General features: G+C 49.0%; 1 protein-coding gene and 1 long non-coding RNA gene across 2 annotated transcripts in view; one reads left to right on the top strand and one right to left on the bottom strand.

Moving 5' to 3' along the window:
* The window catches only part of ETFDH (electron transfer flavoprotein dehydrogenase), a 27,900-nt gene extending 8,904 nt beyond the window's left edge, over positions 1 to 18,996 (top strand). Inside the window, exons 3-13 of the mRNA XM_078863082.1 lie at positions 4,378 to 4,607; positions 5,830 to 5,911; positions 6,898 to 7,016; positions 7,630 to 7,707; positions 8,034 to 8,180; positions 9,165 to 9,305; positions 10,002 to 10,145; positions 13,693 to 13,855; positions 13,942 to 14,124; positions 17,084 to 17,305; positions 17,869 to 18,996. Of these exons, the coding sequence (XP_078719208.1) occupies positions 4,378 to 4,607; positions 5,830 to 5,911; positions 6,898 to 7,016; positions 7,630 to 7,707; positions 8,034 to 8,180; positions 9,165 to 9,305; positions 10,002 to 10,145; positions 13,693 to 13,855; positions 13,942 to 14,124; positions 17,084 to 17,305; positions 17,869 to 18,032 (1,673 nt within the window). The 3' untranslated portion in view covers positions 18,033 to 18,996. The remainder of the gene's footprint in view (positions 1 to 4,377; positions 4,608 to 5,829; positions 5,912 to 6,897; positions 7,017 to 7,629; positions 7,708 to 8,033; positions 8,181 to 9,164; positions 9,306 to 10,001; positions 10,146 to 13,692; positions 13,856 to 13,941; positions 14,125 to 17,083; positions 17,306 to 17,868) is intronic.
* On the bottom strand, positions 15,124 to 23,954 carry LOC144936165 (uncharacterized). The gene is made up of 3 exons (XR_013637384.1): positions 23,944 to 23,954; positions 19,787 to 19,818; positions 15,124 to 15,180 (listed from the first exon to the last, which is right to left on the bottom strand). It is a non-coding gene; the product is annotated as an uncharacterized LOC144936165 (long non-coding RNA).

The raw sequence follows: 23,954 nt of genomic DNA, 5'->3' as shown, positions 1-23,954 counted from the left end.
TTACGATATGTGGTGACAAAGTCGTAGTCCTGGAGAATCTCCAACCATCGAGACAACTGGCCCGATGGTTGTTGAACCCGCAGAGCGTACTGTAGGGCCGCATGATCTGTACGGACGGTGAAACGCCGACCGTACAGATATGGGCGGTACTGCTGAATGAAATAAACAATTGCCAATAATTCCCGACGGGTAACGCAGTACCGTTGTTCCGCTGGAGACAGTACCCGACTACCGTAAGCCACCACATGCTCTACGCCCCCAATGAGTTGGGACAGCACGCCCCCGATGCCCGTGTTACTTGCATCTGTATCGAGCAAGAAGGGTTGTGAGAAGTCGGGGTAATTCAACGGCGGAGCCCCCACCAGGGCATTCCGGAGGGCGTGAAAAGCAGCCTCCTCCTCCAGCCCCCAATGAAACCTGACTCCCTTGGACGTCAAGGCATGCAATGGTTTCGCGATCGTAGCGAAGTCAGCCACAAACCGTCGATAGTACGACGCGAACCCAATGAAACTCCTGACCTCTCCCACCGAGGTGGGAGTCGGCCAGGAGCTGACGCATTCCGTTTTGGCGGGATCAGTGGATATCCCCGAGCGCCCAACAATGTGACCCAAATACCGCACCGATTCGCGGAGCAAATGGCACTTCTGCGGTTTAAATTTTAAATTGGCAGCCCGCATTTTGAGAAAAACAGCACGCAGCCTCTGGAGGTGTTCCTCGAAGGATTTGCTAAAGACGATGACATCGTCCAAGTAAATTAAACACGAATCCCATTGTAAGCCTGCCAAGACCAGTTCCATTAACCGCTGAAAAGTTGCCGGCGCAGAATGTAAGCCCATCGGCAAGCGGTTAAATTGGAAGAGACCTTGCGGTGTCCGAAAAGCAGTTTTAGGTTTTGATTCGTCATCCAGAGGAAGCTGCCAGAATCCAGATAGTAAATCTAGGGTGGAAAAGAATCGCGCCCCCGCCAAGGCATCGAGCGACTCATCCATTCGAGGAAGCGGGTACGCATCTGCCACAGAAATTTTGTTCAATCGCCGAAAGTCGACACAAAACCGCAGTGAGCCGTCGTGTTTTTTCACCAAAACGATCGGTGCGCCCCACGGGCTGTTGGAAGGGGAAATGATATCGGCGGCTAGCATGTCATCAACAGCCGATTTGACATGATCCTTTTCGGCGGGACTGAGCCGAAAGGGATTTTGGCGGATTGGCGCGCTGTCACCCGTGTCAATATGGTGTCGCAGCAATTTAGTACAACCAATATCAAATTTGTGTTTACTAAAAACGTCGGCAAATTCTTTCAGGAGAACTCGCAGCTGCGCACGCTGCGTGTCGGACAGATCCACAGATCCCGCGCAAAGTGCATCCAGCCATCCGTCATCACAGTCCGAATGCGGTCGCGACGGAGGATCGGTGGTTACCTGACCCACGAGTGGTTCCTCATAGGGCGCCGGCGTTGCGTGTGCAAGCACGGTCCCTTGAGGAACCACGGCCGTTCGCGATCCTACATTAAGGACTGCAATGAAGGGGTCCCCATCCCCTTTCACCATGGTCTGAGCCGCTAGCAAATCGGGTCCATTGACCCCGGCCCGAGATGGTCCCAACAAGACCCCCCGATCCGCAACCCCTTTAGCAAACGGCCGACGCAACCTAAGAGGGACGAGCATCTGAGCCCCCGGGGGTACGCGCACAGTTTTTGTCACGAGCGCCTGCACGGTGGCAAACGCCCGACGCTCCGTGGTGGGGGAAGACAAAAATGTAACACGTCGGCCCGATGGGAGCTCGATGCACCCCTGGTCAATCAAGATACGGATGGGCATTTTGGCCAAGAAATCCGTCCCCAACAGGCACGGAACGGCGAGTGAGGAGGAAACCAAAACAGGCCCGGATAATTTAATGTCTCCAATGCAAATTTTGGCGCGGATTTGCCCAATAATGCCCAGCGAGCCCCCGTTAGCAGCATAGCATGGCACGTCAACAGGGAGCAAGGGACGACTTTGAACGGGAAGGATGTTATAAATCAAATCAGATATAATGGTCGCCGATGCCCCTGTGTCAATTAAAATCCGCACCTCTACCCCATCAATATGACCGACCACAACCGATGATCCCGCCGACGCAGCAACGACACGATGGGCGAGCTCCGACCACTGACCCGGTTGGAGCGCTCGCCGCATTTCAGAACAATCGCGCGCGATGGGCGGCGATTTTCGAACCCTGTTCAGTTGAGCGCGTGAGTGTGTGTCGGATGTGTGCATGGGCCAAACGTGTGAGGTGCCACGACTCGCCGTATTTCTCTGCTGGAGCTTGGGTGGAGACGGCGTGGCGTCCTGACGAGGTGTCGCTCCGCGCTGACGGGGAGCCCGGCATCCTGACGCAACGTGGCCTTGCAGGCCACAGTTGTAGCAGCGTGTGAGCGCCCCAGATGGCCTGGGCTGCTCCTGGCGGCTCGGTCCATTCCGAACCTGCGGTGCCGCCGATCTCCATTCCCCCCGCCGCTCCACCCCGCAGACCTCCTCTGATGGGAGGGCGGTGGCCGCCATGGCATGGCCGGCCACCCCCTTGGCAGCCTTGCGACGCAGGGACCGCAAGCCCCCGTGGATGTGGCGCGCGACCAGCAGGGACGACATCTCTCCGTCGTCTTGAGCCAAGACGGCGATGTCCAGCTCATCGGCGAGTAGCAGCAGCTTTTCAGCCACCATGGCGTCCACTCCCTCCTCGTCCATCCGCGGGAAAGCTGCCTTTGCCAGGGCCAGGAGAGCCGTTCGGAAGGCCAGGGGCGATTCGTTGGCGCCCCGATGCCGATCGTGGAACAGCTGCCTGCAGTCCGAAGGCGGCCCATAGACGGCTGACAGCAGCTGCAGCGCCAGGTGCAGCGTGGCGCGCTTTTCCTTAGGCGCCGAGGTGAGGGTAGCCAGGGCGTCGTCGTCCAGCATCGCCGGCAGCGCGCATAGTGCCTCGGCGTCCGTCCAGTTCGCCATCTCTTGATGAGCGATGAACCGCCTTTTGAAGCCGCCCCAATCTCCAGCCGCTCCCACGAACTCCTTGAGAGGCGGCAGTCGCTGTTGTAAGGCGACGTCCGTGGCTGCGGATCTCGCTCCCTCGTTCCCAGCCGACGTTACAGTGTGGGCGGGCTGTGAGCATGGCATCGCCGGTCGCTCCGTTGTTGACGCGCTGGCCGGCGTTGATGATGTCACGGCTCGTGCTTGGCCCTCAGCAGTCACCTGACGCAGGCCGGCCCCGCCCTCTGCTCGCACTGTAGTGATGGCGGGAAATTTAACCGCGAGCCGCGTCGGGGTGGCGGGAAATGCCGGCGTGCGTCGGCTGCTGCCGTCTTCCCGCGCAGCCCCTCCAGCTCCCAGCCGCGTGATCTCCTCCAACACGGCGGCCGCGGCGTAGAGCAGCTCCGCCAGGCGGGAGTGAGCCAGCCGAAGTCCCTCGGCCGACGCATCCCCCCCCTCCTGTCGTAGCGGCGCGGGTGTACTCGGCCCCGGCTGCTCCGATCCGACCTCGGCCATCTCTGGTGGTGATTCGGCCGCGGTGTCCTCCTTCTCCGACTCCCTGGTACGTGTCGTCCCTCGTGTGTCCATCTTTGGACGTTTTACTTCTGACACCAGATGTAGTAATTACTCAGGAGGCTTGACGACAGGATCGGAGGCACACTTATTTATTAACACAACTTGTATACAGTTAGCGAGTATACACAGGACCTAAGGGGTAACGTCCCCTTACTCGGCTAACAGGGAGACACAACATCTAAGCCCCGCTAACCTAAGCCCAAGTCCTCCACTAGGGAGCTAGGGGAGGCTACCTGTCCCAGCCCTGGTCAAGCTGGGATCCGACCCCCTGAGTTCCCAGACCTGCTCGTCAGTCTGGGCTCTCGGGGCCACGCCACCGGCTTGCCCTGGTCGGCCCTTATAAGGACAGCGAGCCAGGGGAGCTCCGGGGCCTATTCTAGCTGGTCTTCCGTCTTCGCTGGTTAAAGCTGATACCTCGACCCCGAGCCCTCCGGCTCACCCCCTCTTATAGTCCGCGGCCCCCCCGGGAGGGGCCCGTGGGGGATGCAGGTGCGGACGTCGGTGTGGCCACCTCCTATGTGTACGGCCCTAACCACGCCCCTTGTGTTTGTTTGCCATCCGCTCCCATACACAATTACACCTCTACACATGCATCAGACATGTTCCATATGACAAATGACTCCGATTCAAATGAGGATATGGTACGCACGTGTGCCCTACAAAACTCAGGAGTGCGCTCGTTAAAACTCTCGTTGGTGTCTACCAATGATTGGGCACGTGCGGTGTGTAATGACTTAAATTTGGCGTGCGCGCTGCCATCTCTTCTCCCCGTTTCCTCTCTTGTCTTTTGTGCGTCGCACAGACGTGAACATGGAGCGCTTTGTGGACGAGGCGGACGTGGTGATCGTGGGCGCCGGCCCCGCGGGGCTGTCGGCCGCCATCCGCCTCAAGCAGCTGGCGGCAGAGGCCGGGGCAGAGCTGCGCGTGTGCGTGGTGGAGAAGGCGGCACAGCTGGGCGCGCACACGCTGTCCGGTGCCTGTCTGGAGCCCACCGTGCTGCAGAACCTCTTCCCCGATTGGAAGGAAAGAGGGGTGAGCAAAAACGCTGCTGCTACCACCCCCCATCATCACCACCGCTGGGGCTTGTGTTGATTCATCACAACCGTCACCACTACCGACCAACTGCTAGGCTTGATGATTTGTCACAACCACCAACCACCACCGACCATGACTCAATGACTTGTTGCGATTCGTGGCGACGATTTGATTCAAGAATTTGTATGTGTTGTTTGGACCGTCTCTTGTTGTCTCCTTTGTTCCGTGTCTTGTTTGTGTTGTCTCGCTCTCTCATTGATATTGGTCATCTCACTTGCTTCTTCTGGCTCCTTTTCATCTCTTATTTGTGCTATATCATTCTGTCAGTTTCATCTGTACTGTCTGACTTGTCTCCACAATCTGTTTCACATCTTTAATCTCTTTCTGTGTAATTCATTTATGAACCAAAAGGTGTACAATTTTGATATGGGCAAAAATCCCCAGTACAGTAGTCACTACTTACACATATAATTGATACATATATGTTTGAGACATGTAAGAATTTTATTTATGTTATTATTTTCATTTTGAATGTTTAGTCGCCACCATTGCCACATGTCTGATTTGTGAAAAGTTTGTTGATACTGAGAAACGGAGTTTTCTTCGCTCAACTCATTTATACTAGGTTAGCAATGGCCCTCTGTGAAGTAGCTTTTTGATTCATGTGAGCCCATTAGCCACCTTCATAGGAATCGCAAATTTGTGTCCAACTGAATGCATGTATGTATGTATGTATACGTGATTGGCGAGAGTACGGTAATAGCTATATCACAAAGGTAAAAAATTAACCCGTAAAAACAAAGTTTTTCACTATAAATCCTTTATATGCGTGGCATCGGTTTTATTTTATTATTCATTTCTGTTTTTCTTGAGTAAGAGTTTCATTTTTATCACATTGGTATTTTAAATTAAATATGAAAAAAAAAATTCCTAAAAAGTGGAAAATAAATTGTCACGCACAACGAGTCTGTGTGCAAAATGTCAGCTCGATTAGATCACGGGAAGTGGGTTAAAAAACGACCGAAAGATTTGCACGGTCGTAAGCGCGCAAGCAAGTGAACTTAATATAAAGGATTTAAAAAGGAATACATTGTTGAATGGCATCATGTCCCTAAATCATGACAGTTCATGGAATGTGTGAATCATTGCATAATTTTTGTGTCTGTGAACGGTGCTTTTCATGCATGGCAGGTCACGGGTTTGCTTTTACTTGTTTCAGGCCCCGCTCCACACACCTGTGACGAAGGACAGGTTCGGGATCCTCACCCAGAAGCACCGAATCCCAGTGCCCATCCTTCCAGGTGACTTAACACTTCAACAGCCTTATCCTTCACCCAGACAGGAAAATTAAAATTATTCTTTGGTTCTTTCGGTTAAGTCACGTCTAAAGATAAAATAATGAATTAAAATAATAGCGACGTTTCGATTGCAACACAAGCAATCATCATCAGGCATAAGAGAAATAGCAACAACAATCTAACTAGAAAACTAGTTAGATTTTCTAGTTAGATTTTCTAGTTAGATTTTTGTTGCTATTTCTCTTATGCCTGATGATGATTGCTTGTGTTGCAATCGAAACGTCGCTATTATTGTAATTCATTATTTTATCTTTAGACGTGACTTAACCGAAAGAACCAAAGAATAATTCCTGCAGTCACGAAAGCTCCAAAAATTAAGAAGGAAAATTAAAAGGTTCACTTTATTCAAACCTGCGTGAGTGCCCACTGAGATGCAACATTACGCTCGCAAACAGCCTGGGTGTAAACATTTCAGTGGTGACCGGAATGATAACAACAGGGCACCAGCAAGCTATGAACGCAAGAATGAGACCTTAAGTTCCAACTGCTGCTGCTTTTATCAGATTGGTTATCATCCATGTCTTGTTTCTTGAAGACAGTCTTGAAATCCTGTGTTTTTATTAATATTGTGTTAAAATGCATAGTATATAAAACGATAACATTCTTGATAGCAAGGTGCAAACTGATACATATTGGATACACAACTCTTTATGCCCCCATAATGAATTGCCTTAGTGTAGTGACAGACATTTGTTAAGATGGGTTGATTAACTGCTCACTTTTCTAAAGTCTGTTTACACAGCTCACAAATCCTGTGACTGACCCCTTTCATGTCTGCACAAAAGACTCTTCGCCATACCCTTATCTCCCTGATTTTTCCATTTACCAACAAATTAAATCTGTCCTTTTCCACCTTGAGCTTCAGTCCCATTTAGACAACAACACAATTGTGCGTGTGCTCGACCAATTGGTCTGGTTGTGGGCGACAGGGCTGCCCATGAACAACCACGGAAACTACATCGTGCGGCTGGGCAACCTGGTGCGGTGGCTGGGGGAGCAGGCGGAGTCGCTCGGCGTCGAGATCTACCCGGGCTACGCTGCTAGCGAGGTACCAATACGCGCCGGCGTGCGAGCATGAAGTTTAGTCTGCAAAACGGAGATGTAACGTGCCATGGCGAGACGAACTTGCGGTGTCCGTGCAGCTTGGAGAGGTGTACATTTTTTATACAGGGAAATAATATATTTTATACGTGAATGTTATTTTGGATGTGTATTGAAAATGTGTGAAAAAACAGCCGTGTCCTGGTAATTAAGAAATTATGTCATGTTATTTGTCTCATAAATAGTGTAGAGTCCCATCTGCTGGGCTGATGCATCACTACAGGTACATTGTATAGCTCCGGTGCAAACTGGTATTGTGAGTAGCACGGTTGTGTGGGAGTCTAAATAAATGCTCTTATGCCTACACGCAAGCGCACGCGTGTGAGTTACCAAAGTCATGCCCAAGCTCTTGTGACGGACGACCAGATGAGGTCATTCTGTCTCATTAATATGAAGTGTTATTAATAGTTTATTATTTTGTAATAGTTGCCATCTATTGACATGCATGTGGAGTTATACATATCTTGCTGGTAGCTGTAGCGTCTGGTTGGCTGTATTGCGAAGGCTTGCATGTGCGTTCTGTATCTCCGCATCTCTGTTCCCGGCTCCGCGCGTGCCAGGTGCTGTTCCACGAGGATGGCAGCGTGAAGGGCATCGCCACCAACGACGTGGGCATCCACAAGGACGGCTCGCCCAAGGTGCAGCGAGCTCGCGGTGGCCACCGAACCCCACACCAGTATTCATTCGGCCGGCACGTTTCATTTGAATGACTAAATGAAATCCACGGATTATGAGTTGACTAAATTCCCCAGGTTCTTGTCAATTAAACTAAAGCTACTTAAATGTTGACAAAATTCACACAGTCCCACACGTCTCTTGCCTCTCCTATTACAGTACATAATTGCAGTGTTAACTAACACTGCATATGTTTAATGTTTAACTCTCTGCAGCATGTGTTTTGTGTATTGGTCAGTCAGGATTCCTCTGACTCTCCCTGTAAGCTTCTCATCTCGCGCGGTGGTAGGAGACGTTTGAGCGCGGCATGGAGCTGCATGCGAAGGTGACGCTGTTCGGTGAGGGCTGCCACGGCCACCTGGCAAAGCAGCTGTACAAGCGCTACAACCTGCGGGAGAACTGCCAGGCCCAAACCTATGCCATAGGACTCAAGGAGGTGCGCATGCTCCCACGTGCCCACACGCTGCTCTCTCGCACCCATTCGCGGGCATTGGCGCACACATGTGCAATTGCTCTGACACCCATTAGGGTGTGAATTTTCAGCTATTCATGCTCACCCATTCACACTCGTTTGTACTCGCCCACTTGTGTACATCTGCAGCCCCTTTGTCAATCCACTACTGGATGAGGGCCTCCACAACCCGTGCGGGTCGTGAGGGCTGTTTGACCACACGTCACCACGCTAGTCAGCGCGGGTTAGTGAATTTGGGGAGCGTTGCCATAGGAGCGTATACTGTAAATATAGTACAACAATGGATCTTGTTGCACTGTCCTCTGCTGCCTACAATAGCAACTGCTTCTCATGGACACATTTTAATCACTAGAATTTCGGCGGCCTATTGCCGCCTTATTCTAACTGTTGCAGAGAGGGCTTGTCGGCGCCTTGCCCGTCACCCCTACTGATGTCCTCTTCCCCTCCCTCCCCCCCAATGTGTGCAGATACTACTGACTCTATTGTATGTAGGGTGTATAGGCATATATGCCTACAAAATAAAGATATTTTTGGGGGGGGGGGGGTGACATATTTTTTTGGCGGGGGCCAACTTTTTCCCCCCACATCTGGGGGGGGGGGGGGAGGGTCCACTTTATGAAAGTTTTTGATTCAAGCTTTCTGAAAGGCTCTTATAATTAAGTTGATGGACAAACAGAACACCAGGCTTTTATAATATAGTTTGACTTGATTTTCATCCATTCACACTCCCATACATCCATTCGCTCGCACACAATCAACACATTCACCTACTCAAAGCCATTCACATTACCCTATGCATACCTATCCAAACTCAACTTTTTAGGGTCACTCTCTCACAGCCATTAACGCTCTTGTGAGTCCTTGAGTGTTGCCTCTCTCCTATCTCTGCGTGCCGAATCCTCCTGTGCACCTCTCCCCATACTCGTTGCCCCACCCTGTGTGGCTCAGTTGTGGGAGGTGGACGCGAGCCTCTGGCGCCCGGGCCTGGTGGAGCACACGGTGGGGTGGCCGCTGGACCGGCACACATACGGCGGCTCCTTCCTCTACCACCTCAACGAGGGCGAGCCGCTCGTCGCACTCGGATTCGTGGTGAATGGAACGGCGCGCAGGACACGGTAGACGGGACAGGTGGTGTGCACGGGATAGGTGGAGCAGGTGGTGTCCATGGCTTACGTGACACTTGTGCCCACTCGAGGGCCAGGTAGCTCCAGGCACAGTAATTGACATTGCACTGCCGCAGGTGGTGGCTGTAGAATGGCCAGGTCTTTGTCCAAGAAAAGACTAGTAATACATCCTTATGATAAACACGATTTATACTGGACTAAATACTTAGCTAAATATGATTAGGCAAATAATATTGTCCTGGGCAGGACATGTGTGCAGGATGGCCAGTTATAGAGAAAGGCATTGAAATGATTACCGCGAGTCAAGCGACCACAGGGAAGACCTAAGACCAGAAGATGGGGTACTTTTTGGGCCTGGCTTGGAGACCGCGTGTCTGTTGTGCAGCAACTGCGGGATCAGGAGGATGGTAAAAAGCGTTGCTGAGGTGTGATGGCATCAATGTCTTTAGCCATGATGACACCTTGATTTTCAATTACCAGAATGTTATTTATTCAGACAGCTGGAATCTCCTGAGAAGGAGTCTTGAGACTGAATAGTCACCCTTCCTACATGAAGTAATTATTGTTCCAGTTCTAAAACTTTTGTATTGGCCTGTGCTCCTCATTCTGTGTCTACTGCATCACTAAATGAGCGGCTACTTTTCTCTTCTTTGCCCACTAGGTGGGGCTGGACTACCAGAATCCGTACCTCAACCCATTCCGCGAGTTCCAGCGCTTCAAGCATCACCCAAGCGTGCAGCCGACGCTGGAGGGCGGCAAGCGCATCGCGTACGGCGCTCGTGCTCTCAACGAGGGCGGTGTGCAGGTACGGGCGCCGGCGGGCGCGTCGAGTGGGCGCGGGCACTGGGTTCTTTTACTCAGGAAAGTGAGTCAGGTTTAGGGTGAGGAATGTCAAAACGCACTGGGGTTGTGAGAAGTCATTAATCAGTCCGTCCCTTCATCTGTCAAGCTCTGAGTTTGACTCGTGTGAAATTACTTGAGTTTAAATGTTGTCAGCACATTGTCAATGGCAATGCCCAAGTGCTGAAAATGGTCGCGAAGAGTTCGACAAAAATTATTGGTGCAGAATTCATAATTTAAACTCAACCGTTCATTTTCATCACAATGAGTTATGTTGCTTTTACTGACGTTACGATAATGATGACAACATACTGTTTTAGCTGTTGTTTACCAGATGCAGTGAAGGCTCAGGTCATTTTGGGGACTGAACACCGAGATCTCTAATTTCCTAGATGTAATACGTAATATACGTATGTAGGAAAGTGACCGTCTCACGTTGCCAGACAGAACCCTAACATTCCCAGCTGGGGATCCCCACACTCTGTGAACACAAGACCAGCGAGCATTCCCAAGCAACTGTATCCATTGGGTGGCGACCGGTTTGACAGGCAAAACCGCATTTCTGCCGCTGAGAAGTCCGGCACAGGAGGACAGGTGGGGGGTGGTCGTACACAGAGCTGCAGCGCTCCTCACCTGTCTGATGACTCATCCAGTTTGTGTGGGTGTGAACTGTATATCTATCGGGTTGAACAGACTTACGCATAGGTTCATACCATTGCCCCGGAACGTGCTCTAAAGGCATAAGGGGTTGCCATCCTTTTATCTGATGCTCAACCTTTCAGTTCCACCTCGGCGCAGTTCATGTGTTTGGGTGGCTTCGGCTGATGGGGGTGTCGGGCGTTGGCCGTGGTGGTGGGGTCGTGCGTCGGGGAAACCGGGCCTGTAATGCCCGGTCGGAGCTGGTCAGGAGCAGAAGGCGGCTGCCGAGGGGAAGCCCACATCCAGCTGTGGAATGACAAATGGCTGTACATATACAATCCTGCTATGCCTGGCACCAGTGAACAGTAGTGTTTCTCTTCATTGATAGATACAGGTGGACTGATCCACAGTGTCGATGAACTGGAGTATATATGATACAGCAAATCTGGCTGTGACGGTCCCACCTGATGACGGAGACTTGTGTTGCCTCCGAAACGTCGTGATTTTTATTATTTTATTTTATTAATTTACATTTTTTTACCTACGTGACTTTACCAGAAAAAACTAAGAGTTTGAATCCTTGCGGTCATGAAAGCTTCAAATCTAGAAGTATATATGAGGTTTTTCCATGGACCCCTTAACACAGACGAGCCAGCCTCTCATGTCCTTCCATACTTTAACTCTATGAAGCCCTGTGTTTCAAGGGCTTCATGATTGGCATATGACCCTCGAGTCCAAGGACCCCAAATTGAGAACTCCTGCTTTTAGGTATCAAAGATAAAAAAAAATGTTCTTTTCCCTCGTAAAGTGAAGATTCTCTTGAGATTAAACTATACATGTCCTGTATCGCACCTAGAGAAAACCACGTATTTTGGCAGATATAGTCTACGTAATGCTGAATTGTATGTTTTGCAGTCGTACAGCTCGGGGATGGTCTTCGGTCACATGCATTTTTTCAGTATCATCCAAGATATCTTTCAACTCCGTTCCGCAGTTATGTAACTCAGTCTGGGCAGATGAGTTCTGGCGAGTTTCTGCACGATCAGACCACTGCTTTCAGGCACCCACCGATTTGGTGTGAAGGTGCATGTTGGCGTAACATCCATCTTACACCAGTTTAGACACCGCTATATGCTGAAGGTGACCCAGAAACTTCAGCAGTCACTATCCCATTTTCAAAGAACTGCCCTGTGCGTAGGTTTTTTTTGGCCGATTTATCATGAATGGAAATGCCCTCTCAGTATATCGTGCTGACACGTTATCAAATGCCTCGTGATTGCGACGTTGTGAGGAGATCAGTCGTGCCACATCCAACCCGCACAACTACAACCATGGCTGATCTTATCAGCACAGACTTGATTTTTAGCTTTAGACCATCTTGATAAAATCTTGGAACATGGTGTCACCGTTTTGACACAGTTTTCATTTTTATTTGTATAACTCCCAGCAACACAGTTATTACCATATCCAGATGAGCTCATTGTAGATATGTCTGCTTTTGAGCCTGCAGTATGAATAAAATTAACTGGAATAAATCCGCTCACAGAATCTATTGTGAGTGGATTCTCATTGACCTCTGATCAACTGGAGGTGTCCCAGTCAAACTAGATCCTGTTAAGTGTTTGGTTAAAACATAAAAAAAAACTAATTCTGAAAGAAGTGAGAACATATGTCGAGCCTACATTTCATGAAGGATGTTGTAAAATAACACATTGTTCTATTTATGACGAATTTAATGTCATAAAAAGTGGTATAGTCTGTGTGTCAAGTGATAGGTGAAATATTTACAATGATCCATCTATAGAGCTGTTTTAACCGGGACTTTTTTTGCACAATCTTCCATTCATTATGGACATATTCAAAATGTCTCTTGTAAAAGTTACATTTCCTTACGTTATCTTGGCATAGGCGAGTCTCGAGGTCACACATTGTAGCGCGAAACTTAAAAAAATCCACGCCCTTCGCGTAGCGGGCGTAAGGCTGCGGGTTGTACTCAGCGGCCGCTTTCCGCCCCTGACCGGCTCCGACCGGGCACTACTGGCCCAGTTTCCCCGACGCACGAGCCCACCACCATGGCCATCGCCTGACACCCCCATCAGCTGAAGCCACCCAAACACAAGGAAATGAAAAACGTGAAGCACGGCGTCACTGGGTTGTTTTGTACAAAGCGGTGAAGCCGGTGCAAGATAAGTCTGACGCTTGTATCGGAATTGCTGGCACAGTCCCTGCTGCCAATCAGCTTTGTTAATTCACCTGCTGTGTGCTGTGCTCTTTTACTGCAAAGACGTTGCACAAGTTTCATTCAGATTTAAATTTTTTATTAAACCTTCCACAACATGTGAACAAATCATTGTTAAGGACTGTGAAATGAGTATTCTTAACGTGTGACCTGACATTTGACCTTAACGATAGCCCCTAAACCAATTATATTCTGGCCTAACTTACAACCCCTGTTGCCATTGAAGTTATAGGAATGCATTATTTTTTAGCAGGTTGTGATGTGCAAACTAGTGCTCTGATCTACATGTCCGTGTGTGTACTCTGGGTTTGCACTGTGTATGTGTACTGTAGTGATAATTAATTGTATGTGCATATGCTGTGTGTATGTGTATATACATTGTGTGTGTTGGTACAGGAGGGGGGGGGGTACAGCTGGTGCATCTTCCAGTCATCCCAGTTAGCCAACCCATGGCACCTCAGTCTTTCCCTTGAACCTGCCAGCGAGCCTTCGACACTTCACGTGGCCTCAGGGTGCACCTGGCCTGGTACAGGCGCCGTGGTGACGTTACCGTCACTTAGTGGCGAATGGCGGGTATTGGTATTGTGTGTGTGAGAATCTGTGCCCTGTGTGTATGTGCGTTGTGCACGCACAGTCGATCCCCCAGCTGACCTTCCCGGGCGGGTTACTCATCGGCTGCAGCCCAGGCTTCATGAACGTGCCTAAGATCAAGGGAACACACACGGCCATGTACAGCGGCATTCTGGCCGCGCAGGCCATCTTTCCGAGGCTCTCAAGTGCACAGGGAGGCGAGCACGGTACTAACAATGCCTACAAAAACACCAGACAGTCACGGCCGTGTGGACACGTTCTGAATAACGTCCACTCCCGTGCGCCACATCAGGCCTGCACGTGCCCGAATACGAGGAGGCGCTGCACTCGTCCTGGATGTGGAAGGAGCTCTACACCGTGCGCAACATCCGCCCATCGTGCCACTCGGTGCTCGGCCTCTATGGCGGCATGATCTACACGGGCATCTTCTACTGGATGCTGCGTGGAAAGGAGCCCTGGACGCTCAAGCACAAAGGTGACCGGCCCATCCTGCCCTTCTCTGCACACAGCCGCATAATACCATTGCTGACAAAGATGCCCCATGACTTGGTTGTATCTTCGTGTTAAATTAGGGCACTGCCACTTTACTTCCCATGAGCAGAGAGGTGGTAGAACAGGATTCGTTTCGTATGGGGTGTGCAACAACGTTTGAAGCCCCAGGGCAGAATGTTGTGCGGTGCAGGCTGCTGATGTTTCTGCAGCAGCCAGCGTTTATTTGGAGTCTACGTGCTGGTATCACTACAGACGGCATTGCTTGTAGTTCAGATGACATGCTACACTGGCTGATATTTAAGGAGAGCAGGACCCGGGTTAAATAATTCTGGGCAGCTAAAGTACGGGTTCCTTTGCCTATGTGTGAACACCTTACTGGACGTCTGCGTTTCTGTCTTACATTTAGAGGTGCGGCCACCCTTTGATACGGTACGAAGTCGGTAACAATTTAATGACTGCTGATCATGACTGGTTTGTGCACAAGTCATGCCCTTTGCTTGTACACAGATACCCAGTGCCACCTCTGCCACCCTCATAAGACATCACTACCCTTCCCACGTCCTCGCCATTATCTCCCTGCATCAGCAGAGTTGGATACAGCTGCCTCAGCACATTCCACATCATTTCCTAGTTTGAAAATACAACAGTGAGTGTTTTCACTGTCCACATTGACAGAGGTTCATTCTGCAGTGATTAAATAAAAAGGCAATGGATGCTTCAATCTGTTAACGAATGGACCACCCTGCCCCCACCCTCTCTATCCAGCAACAACCGCCGTTCATTAATACGTGGCAGTGACATTACCACGGCGCTTTTACCATGCCATGTGAAGTGTCGAAGGCCTGCTGGCAGGATGTCACGGAACATACCCAGGTGCCATGGGTTGACTGACTGAGATGACTGGCGTTTTAGTCGCTCGGCGCTCCACTCATTGTTGTGAACGTCATTTTCTGCCCTCCGTTGTTGCTGGAGGGCGACAGCCTCCAAACTCCCCAGCAGCGTCCTTCACGAACCTCCTTCACAGAGGCCGATCTTGACACTGTTGGTACCAGTCATCGGCAAGTCCAATCAACTCCACATCCTTCTGTACCACATGAGTTCATATCTTTCTTAGCCTCTGCCACGCACGTTTAGCCCCATCTATCCAGCCGAACAGAAGCTGCTTGGGCATGCGGTGTCTGGGCATGTGGGTTACATGACCCAGCGAAACCCAGTCTCGCTTGCCGGAGGAGCTCACTGATGGGACTGTGTCAAGATCTTTTAAGGAACTATGAACTCCTCCCACAATCCAGTCTGGTTAAACCCAGGATGGACCGTAGGTAGACAAGTCTGAATGTTTATAACTGACAGATTTTCCTTTAGAGGGCTCCACATTGCACAGGCATAGAGAAGGGAGTGCATAACTATGGCTGAGAAGACCCGGAGCTTTATATAGCGTGATTTATATAGCGTGACAGGCCAGGTAGCTTCCACACAGCGTTAAGCAGCTGATGAAAAGATAATGCAGCTCGACTGATTCGGAGTGAGACCCCTTGGCTGCTAAACCAGAGCTGGTCATAAGGAACACTGTTCAAGTATGGAAACTTCTCCACTCTCTCCATAACTGCCCCATCACTCATGGAGAGTTGAGGAAGGGCAACATTTCATCACCTAAGGCCCCATCTGATGGTAAGGCCCCATCTCTTAGCAGCATGCTTCAGGTACAGCAGTAGTATCAACAACTCCTCGGTGGGCAGCAATCACCTGATCATCCGCATACATATGGTTGACGAATAGGGAGCCATCCCTTGTCCGCACCCAGACATCGATCAGCCTCTAGTTGTATCTATACTAGACAGAAATTCCATCGGTACATCCATGCAAAGCTTCTCGAACTACATGGTAAAAGACGATGTTAAAGTATTGGGGCCAAAGAGCATCCCTGCTGTACCCCCTCTGCTGTAGCATATGGACAGAGAAAACGGCTTCCATGCAGGACCGCCCTGGTCTAAAACCACATTGGGGCTCTGCAAGCTTCTTGGCATGTATGGCAAGGTGATGTTGACAGTACCTTTCCCGGCACAAAGAGAAGGGACATACCCCAGTAGTTGTTGCAATCATTGTAATCCCCCTTTTTAAAAATTGGGACCACTAGGGCATCCTCCCATTCCTGCGGATCCCATCTTGTGGACGAGACAGTTTTAATTATGTCAAATATGGCAGTCTACACATAAACGCCACCCTCCCTCAGCAGTTCGCTTGGGAGGTCATCTCTCCCTTTCGCTTTACCTGGTTTCAAGCTCCGAATCACCTTACGCACTTCCTCAACAGATGACACATCAGCCAACCACTCACAAGGAGCGACTCCTTCCTCCAATATTTGAGGTACAGCAGCACCCAGCAGGGTCAACCCCATATTGCCCTATGATGGTTTTTGAGCTGTTGGGTTTCCCCTCCCCCAAGACGTCACAGAAATGCTCAACAAACCTGTTCTCGGGAGTCGGAGATCGGATCAAAGTTCTTTCCCTGAAGGATGGTTTTTGGGTGTGGCACTGCAAGTTACTTTTTCGATCGTGTTAATAAAGAGTCCTTTGTTATCGTGTGCTGAGGTAGCCTCCCTATCCACACTCAACTACACATACAGTTGCACCTCTCCCCCTCTTCATCCATAGGTTTTGAATTGTGACTCCAAATGCACCAATTTTAACCCACTACTGTTGGTGTTTCTGCTGCTGGTATTTGCTGCATTCGTATGTGTGAGTCTGCTGGTGTGTATGCGGGTCTGTTGGTGCGCATGTGATTCTACTTGTGTCTATGTAATTCTACTCATGTATATGATTCTGCTGGTGTGTGTGTGATTCTGCTGTTGTGTATGTGGGTCTGCGGTCCAATGCTGGCTGCGTGTGCAAATTTTGCTCATGCACGTGCTTGCATCCAATTGCACCATCACTCCCCTCTCCCAGGTGCCGACTCGTCATCACTCAAGCTTGCCAAGGACTGCACGCCCATCGAGTACCCACGGCCAGATGGCAAGATCAGCTTCGACCTGCTCTCCTCGGTGGCGCTAAGTGGCACTAACCACGAGGGTGACCAGCCGGCGCACCTCACGCTCGCCGACGACAGCGTGCCCGTGCAGCGCAACCTGGCACTCTACGACGGCCCCGAGCAGCGCTTCTGCCCCGCAGGTACCCGGGGAGGGGACACGGCTCGAGGGACACAGACGGGCAGATGTAAGAGGTGCAATCCTCGCGTATGTGTCTGTGTAGGTATGCTCGATGTAAAAAAAGACGAATGATCTCCTGTATAGCCTTAGCATACAGTTGGGGCTAGTGCTTTTAGTGAGCACCCATTAAGTGTCGGCACGACACACGAGGGGGTGGGTGGCCAACAACGCGCTCGGCTGCCTTTTATCTCTCCAGCGCTGATGTTTATACACGGCAGTAGCTACTCGTATATAAGGCTGAATTGACCTGAGGGGAGACCCAGTATCGGTTCAGATATTTGTCACTGATGTTAGTATAATGCGCTATATGCTGCAGTACCTCTTAACCGCTGCACTATTCACACACATGCATGCATGCAGATGTACAATTGTACATATACATATGCACAGATGCATTCATAAACGTACATTTTGCTCCACCTGTTGAATTCACTTCCTGAAGCTCCATCACGTGGAGAGAAAAACTTCAGACATCACTGTGCACGGCGCTGAGTGAGCGAATGCGCGTGCTTGTTCCTCCTGCAGGCGTTTACGAGTTCGTCCCCAACGACAGCGGCGAGGGCATGCGGCTGCAGATCAACGCTCAGAACTGCGTGCACTGCAAGACGTGCGACATCAAGGACCCGAGCCAGAACATCAACTGGGTGGTGCCCGAGGGCAGCGGAGGCCCCGCATACAACGGACTGTGACCGCCCATCTCCTCCTGACCCCCGTTGTTATCAACGCGGCCGTGCCCACTGCCCTCTCCACCCCGAGGGTGCCTGTTTTGAGTTGTCAGGACAACCGGTAGGGTCGTGGTGGATGTGAGCCGGGCTCTCTGATGGTGCCTCCACGTCCCCACTATTGAGACGTGCTTAGACGCAGCCTTGCTTGGCTCGCACTGCCGATAAAAATAATGTCGTGTGGAGTTTCTTGTGTTGCATTCATGGGTTAGTGGTGGTAATTGCCGCTGTTCCCGTTCCAATAATGGTGCCACAGCCGCTAAGTTTGATACCATGGGCAAGATCTGTATTTGTTCAAGTAAAATTTTTAATAAGTTAGAAGCTCCTACATATTTTTTGCCAAAGAGAGCTTTTCTTTTAGCGTCGAGTTAACGTTCTGTACTTGAATGTAGGTTGATTATACATTACCATAAAATCTTCGAGACTGTGCGATGAGGTTTCGCGACGTAAAGTCAATGCTGTGCCTCCCTGGCTCAACTGACCTCTGCTCTGAGCCAGGGTTTGTTCTGTGTCTGGTGAAAGCGATGGCTTGAATCCTCTGAACGTACTCTGGCATTGCTGCTTTTGTATGAATCGAGCATTAACGTCTTGCATTTAAATGAAGTTTACCAACTGTGGAAAATTTTAATGAGCCTCAAGGACTGTCTCATTCATTGTATGTGCAACTGTTGAAGAGTAGTGACTCGGATCTCACTGTGCTTCAAAAAATTGTTGTGAAATGAGATGGTTAGGGAGTGTAACTTTGGGCAGTGGGGGAAAGTAAAGTTTATTGTATGACTATGGGCTCATTCAGCTGATGTCAGTTTCGACTCTAAATTTGTGTGAGCGCAATGCACTTAGATTTTTGGAAAAGAAGTGTTGTGTTGAAGTTTTGTGCATGGTGGTCTTTTTTTAAAGCCTTAAATATAATATCCAAATGTATGAAACAGTATTTCAAAAATAGTTCTACTGTGATTTTTGCCGCAAGTTGTCACTAAGGGTTAGTTTTTTTGAAAATTTAAAAAAGTATTCCGCTGGATAGCATTCACAAATAAAGCGTTATAACTTCAAACATAAAAATGTTCATCAAACCACAAATACCCACACACCCAGTGCACCAGGCATTTGTTTTAGTCCGCAAGCCCCTTCCTGTGTGAAAAGCCTTTTGTGCTCTGCTGCTGGGGCCTAACCCATGGCTTCCAACAAAATCACAGCCAATGTCACAAGCAGAGGTTCTCTAGTTGACTATTCAATTTAGAATGTGCTCACAGGGAGAAAATATTCTTATGAATAAACCAAAGTGTTACTGAACTGGTACTCAGGAGTTGGACTGGGCCACTAGGAAAACTGGGCATTTGCCCATTGAAACCAGTCATGCAGTTGATCTATCGCACACACTTGACCCCACTTCTCAACTTCAATCTGCCTGCAAACCATATGTAAGTTGGGCTGTGGTTGGACAATTACGGGACTGTCTTAACAGTACTCAATGATTCGTAATTAGAGTGTAAAGAGCAAAAAATTAGGGCAGTGGTCCTTAGGAGGATTGTTGAGTTGACGGTAATTGATGCATTGCTGAATCATTGCATGCCTCGGGGTAATGCAGTTCAAAGAAAGAAGAAAAGTCATGCGTATGCATGGATTCTGAAACACTTTAATATCAGTTTGCCCGATGTAGTTTCGTTTTTTAGCAACATGGTACATAACTTTTGAAGCTGAACGAGATGGTCACACTGCACGACCTGCGATGTCGCGAGGTGACGTCGCACATCATCTGGAAGGGAAGGCGCACGTTCCTCCAACTCCGAAGGCGAATCTTTTTAGTGCTGGTTGTCTTAACGTTTTGGGCAGCACTTGAATCAAATTTAGCCACTTCTGTAATGCAAGATCATAAAGAACAACATAACTTTGCATACAAGTTTTTTTTTCTCATTGAATCCTCTTTATAACAGTTATCGTCTCCCCACGTTACAGATGGGTGGAATGGACAGCTAATGCGTTACGAGAACAACACGTTACTAACGGGTGGGTTCCCTCCGAGCCCTCTCTGCCCCCACCATTAGCCCTGCTGATGCAGACGCAATGGTGAATGGCGAGAGATGCGTCGTCGTCCTCGTAGCTCACGCACGCTGTTCCCGCGTGCTCTCCAGAGGGAAAAAAACAGCGCATCTGACCCAGTCCCACCCCCCTCCTCACGCCGCCAGCCTCTGTAATTGAAAACTCGTGGTGATTTTTTTTTCATGAGACTGCCTGCACCGCACTGTGTACGTGCACACGGGCCTTGTGTTAAAAAGCACTGCGGGTAGTAAAATGTTCATATGCGGTCGTCACTTAGACCAAAGGTTCTCACCCTGTAGCCCAAGCACGTAGCACATTACTCGTTTAAAATGCACTTTACATTTATACTAGTACAGCACTAACCGGTGTGTTCGAGAGCCAAGCCACAACATTTACAAACTGAGTACGACGTTTCGCCAATAATTACAACTATCTTCATCAGGCGACAGCCAGATTTGTGGAAAAGTCCACCTGTTTCATTCCTTATATAGAGGCGTAGATGTGTTGACCACACACCGGTTAGTGCTGTACTGGTGACGAATTGGCCACGTTCTGTTTACGTGACAACCTTTACTAGTTGGCTGTGGTGGGTTTTAACGACAAATTTATATATTTACGCGATCTAACCCAAAAACCTCTTATGGATGATATTGGTCGTGAAAGCCTACGTGTTAAAAACGCCCTTTACATTTAATTATAATTAGCATTTTGAGGGCACGTTCATGCAAATGGAATACAGCGTATTTTCACACTGTTCAGTATTAGTACAAACCCGGATCCACACCTGAATGTCACCCTCAAAAGTGCATGAAATATTTAATGGGTTATACACGCGGCTGAATTTCTCACTTGTTATAATCTGAAGTGCTGCTAGGCTGCCTTGCAATAAGCACTACCACGAGAATATAAGGTACACATCCATAATACTATATTATCGTGGCATAATTTAAAGTTCTGCCCTTCAAGACATCTGGTAACCCTAAGCACAATTCATGCCAAACAAATTGCCACACTACCACACACCACATCGGTATCATGAAGGACACAATAACGTGAGATAGGATATGGTGTGCCAATATACTTTATCCGGAACAGAAGCCCAGACTGTTCTGGGTGGAATGAAGCACTGCACTGATGCGTTTACGCGACATGGGCTGAAGCAAGTATTCCAGGAGGCTGTTTGTCGCTGTGTGTTTTTTGTCATTCATTGTAGCTGGATTCACATGCGGTGTGCGTCTGCACAGGCTGCTTTGCGAGAGCACAGGCGTTGGGGCAGCACAGAGTGGCAAGACCCCCCCCCCCCCCCAGTGTACGCGGCCTGTTTAATTAATGTCATTAGCTCAGTGTGTGGTTGGCATGGTCCCTTAGTGCAAGGGGGATACGAAGGCAATACAGTCGCACTACCTGCGCATTCCAAAGCTACGCCAAACTGCGTCTGATGTCACATTTTGAGACTGAATGTACTGTCGTCTTTTATTTTGACAATGCAAGTACCCATGGATGACATGAGAGATTTTGTAGAGTGGAGACTTTTTATTGTTTTACTTGGCTCAAGGGTCAAACGCCATCTCGTGTTGGCTTACACTCCCGAATGACCACATCGCGGAATACTAAATGTACAAGCGACAGCAATTAAAAAGGGTGGGTTGTCATTGTCAAGGAAGCAACAGAAAAAAAAAACATTTATGGTGTTAAATGGTAAAACTCGCATGACTAGAAACGTCCAAGCCAAGTGTGACAGGCGTGTGTGGGTGCTGAAGGGCATGGCTTGTTTGGTAGTGTTGGTGTCACAGAGGGTAGGGGCACTGACAAGGGCACTGTCACACTAGTGTGCACACATATTTGTGTGGATGAGGGGAGCGGTGGTGTGGTGCGATGAACCCGGCCATGTGAGTTTCATTCCTGGCTGTATATAACATCAGTGGTGAACATCTGAACCAGTCCTGAATCTCTCCGAGGTGGATTCAGCCTTAAATGAGTACATGGTGTGGGGTATAACCATCAGCACTGGGGAGAAAAAGGTGGCCGGACGTGATATTGGCCACTCTAACCCTCCATTGACCATGCTAGCCTTAATAGGTGTTCGCTAACAGCAATGACCCTAGCCTCTGTTATCAGGCCATCATTTATGAAGCATATTGTGATAGTTTTCAGTATTACCAGCAACATACGTGTATTTCTGGAGTGATTTTGAACGTGCAACAGAGTCCTGAGTCAGCATAATCGTCAAACTTCATAAAACAGACACATTCTCAGAAGTAACTTAATAGCCTCGCACCTTGCTGTAACAGATACTTAACTGACTCAAGGTTGTGTAATTCTGCTAAGTGGCATTGTTCTTAATGGGAGGATCAGAATGTAGGTCTCGTCTCTTGGGAACCATTTGCACTGCACCTGTGCTCATTATTTTATCACTCGCCCTTCTGACATGACCTAATGCAAATTAATTAAGCTCAACCTTTTTGGCCAAAGCGTTCCTAAAAATACCTCTGAGGTGGAGATTACCGTAGTTTTCAACTGAGAAATAAAGGTGTGACCTGGCTTTACGTGGAAACCCTGGTGCAGTAACACATTGGTTCTCTCACAGAGCCATAAGTCGAATTTCACGAATTCCCGTTCCGGTTAACCTCAGACGCGAATGCTATCTGAACTGGTCCTGGACCTCTCCTTCACCAAGATGTACTGACCAAAATGAAGTATGGTAAAACAACCCCTGTGGCTGACATGGCGTGGGGAGGCCCTACATCCAGCAGTGGATTTACAAGAAGACTGTCAATGTGTTTTTTTATATATGCACAAGGACATCAAATCGGTTTTGCTTAACCAGGACAGGTTTCGTCATGTAAAGAAGGTCTGCTGCAGTGGAGTGATTTCTGCTGCCCTGACAACACAGATTGAGCCGGCTGAGTGGTTATGTCACCGCAGCCTGTGTAGCGGGTCCCTGCTGCTGGTATAGGGTTCAGTGTGCAGTGGGTTCATCAGGGCGGTGTGTCGCGGGGTCATGCAGGAGAAAATCTCCGGCTCACTCTCGACTGAGCCTGCCTGGTGCAAATAGAGCCGGAGCGAATGCGAATGGCACTGATAGTTACCCCAGCAGCCGGCACTTGTACGTGTATATTACCAGAACGGTGCTGAGGGTACAGAGAGAGACTTTGGTCGTCGTGGTGTATGCAAGTTCTGTAAATACCTTACCGCTATAGTCCTGAACAATGCTGGCTTGTGCTGCCCTAAACTATAATATACCAATAACCCTACACGTAACACCTTCCCTACATTTAACCAACATTTAGCAATTTTCCGTATGCTTAATCCTAACCTTACATTTTAATGACAATCCTACACTGAAACCATAACACGAAGTGAACACTTAACCCTCATCCTACACATACACCTAATCCACTTACCATTAACCATACACTTAGCCCTAAACTTACTCTAACACACAACTTTTAACAGTTAACACCAACCTCCACCTCACCCTCATTCTAACCTTGATCATTCTTTATACCCCTAAGGATAACTATAGCTTACACTTAACCATTTTGACAATAAACACTAACCTGTACTCTAACCTTAATATTACCCCTAACAGTATCTCTAACCTACAATTATCCTTTGAGAATATTAACACCAACCAACCCATAACTATACCTCTCGGTCTTGTATGTACGAATGTTGAACTTGTTTCGCACCGTGCTAATCGGAGTCAGGTCTGCGGAAATCGGAGCTCTCCGCTTGCTCTCTGTGATAAAACACCATAACAACCCCTCATTCTACCTTTGCCATTTTTACCTGTGGTCAGTAACCTACACACGTAACCTTTGCGACGATTAGCGCTCACCTCCCTCGAGC

Source organism: Lampetra fluviatilis, chromosome 15 (genome assembly GCF_964198595.1).
Source record: "Lampetra fluviatilis chromosome 15, kcLamFluv1.1, whole genome shotgun sequence".
NCBI classification, from domain to species: domain Eukaryota; kingdom Metazoa; phylum Chordata; class Hyperoartia; order Petromyzontiformes; family Petromyzontidae; genus Lampetra; species Lampetra fluviatilis.
This window is presented reverse-complemented; position numbering and strand designations above follow the sequence as displayed.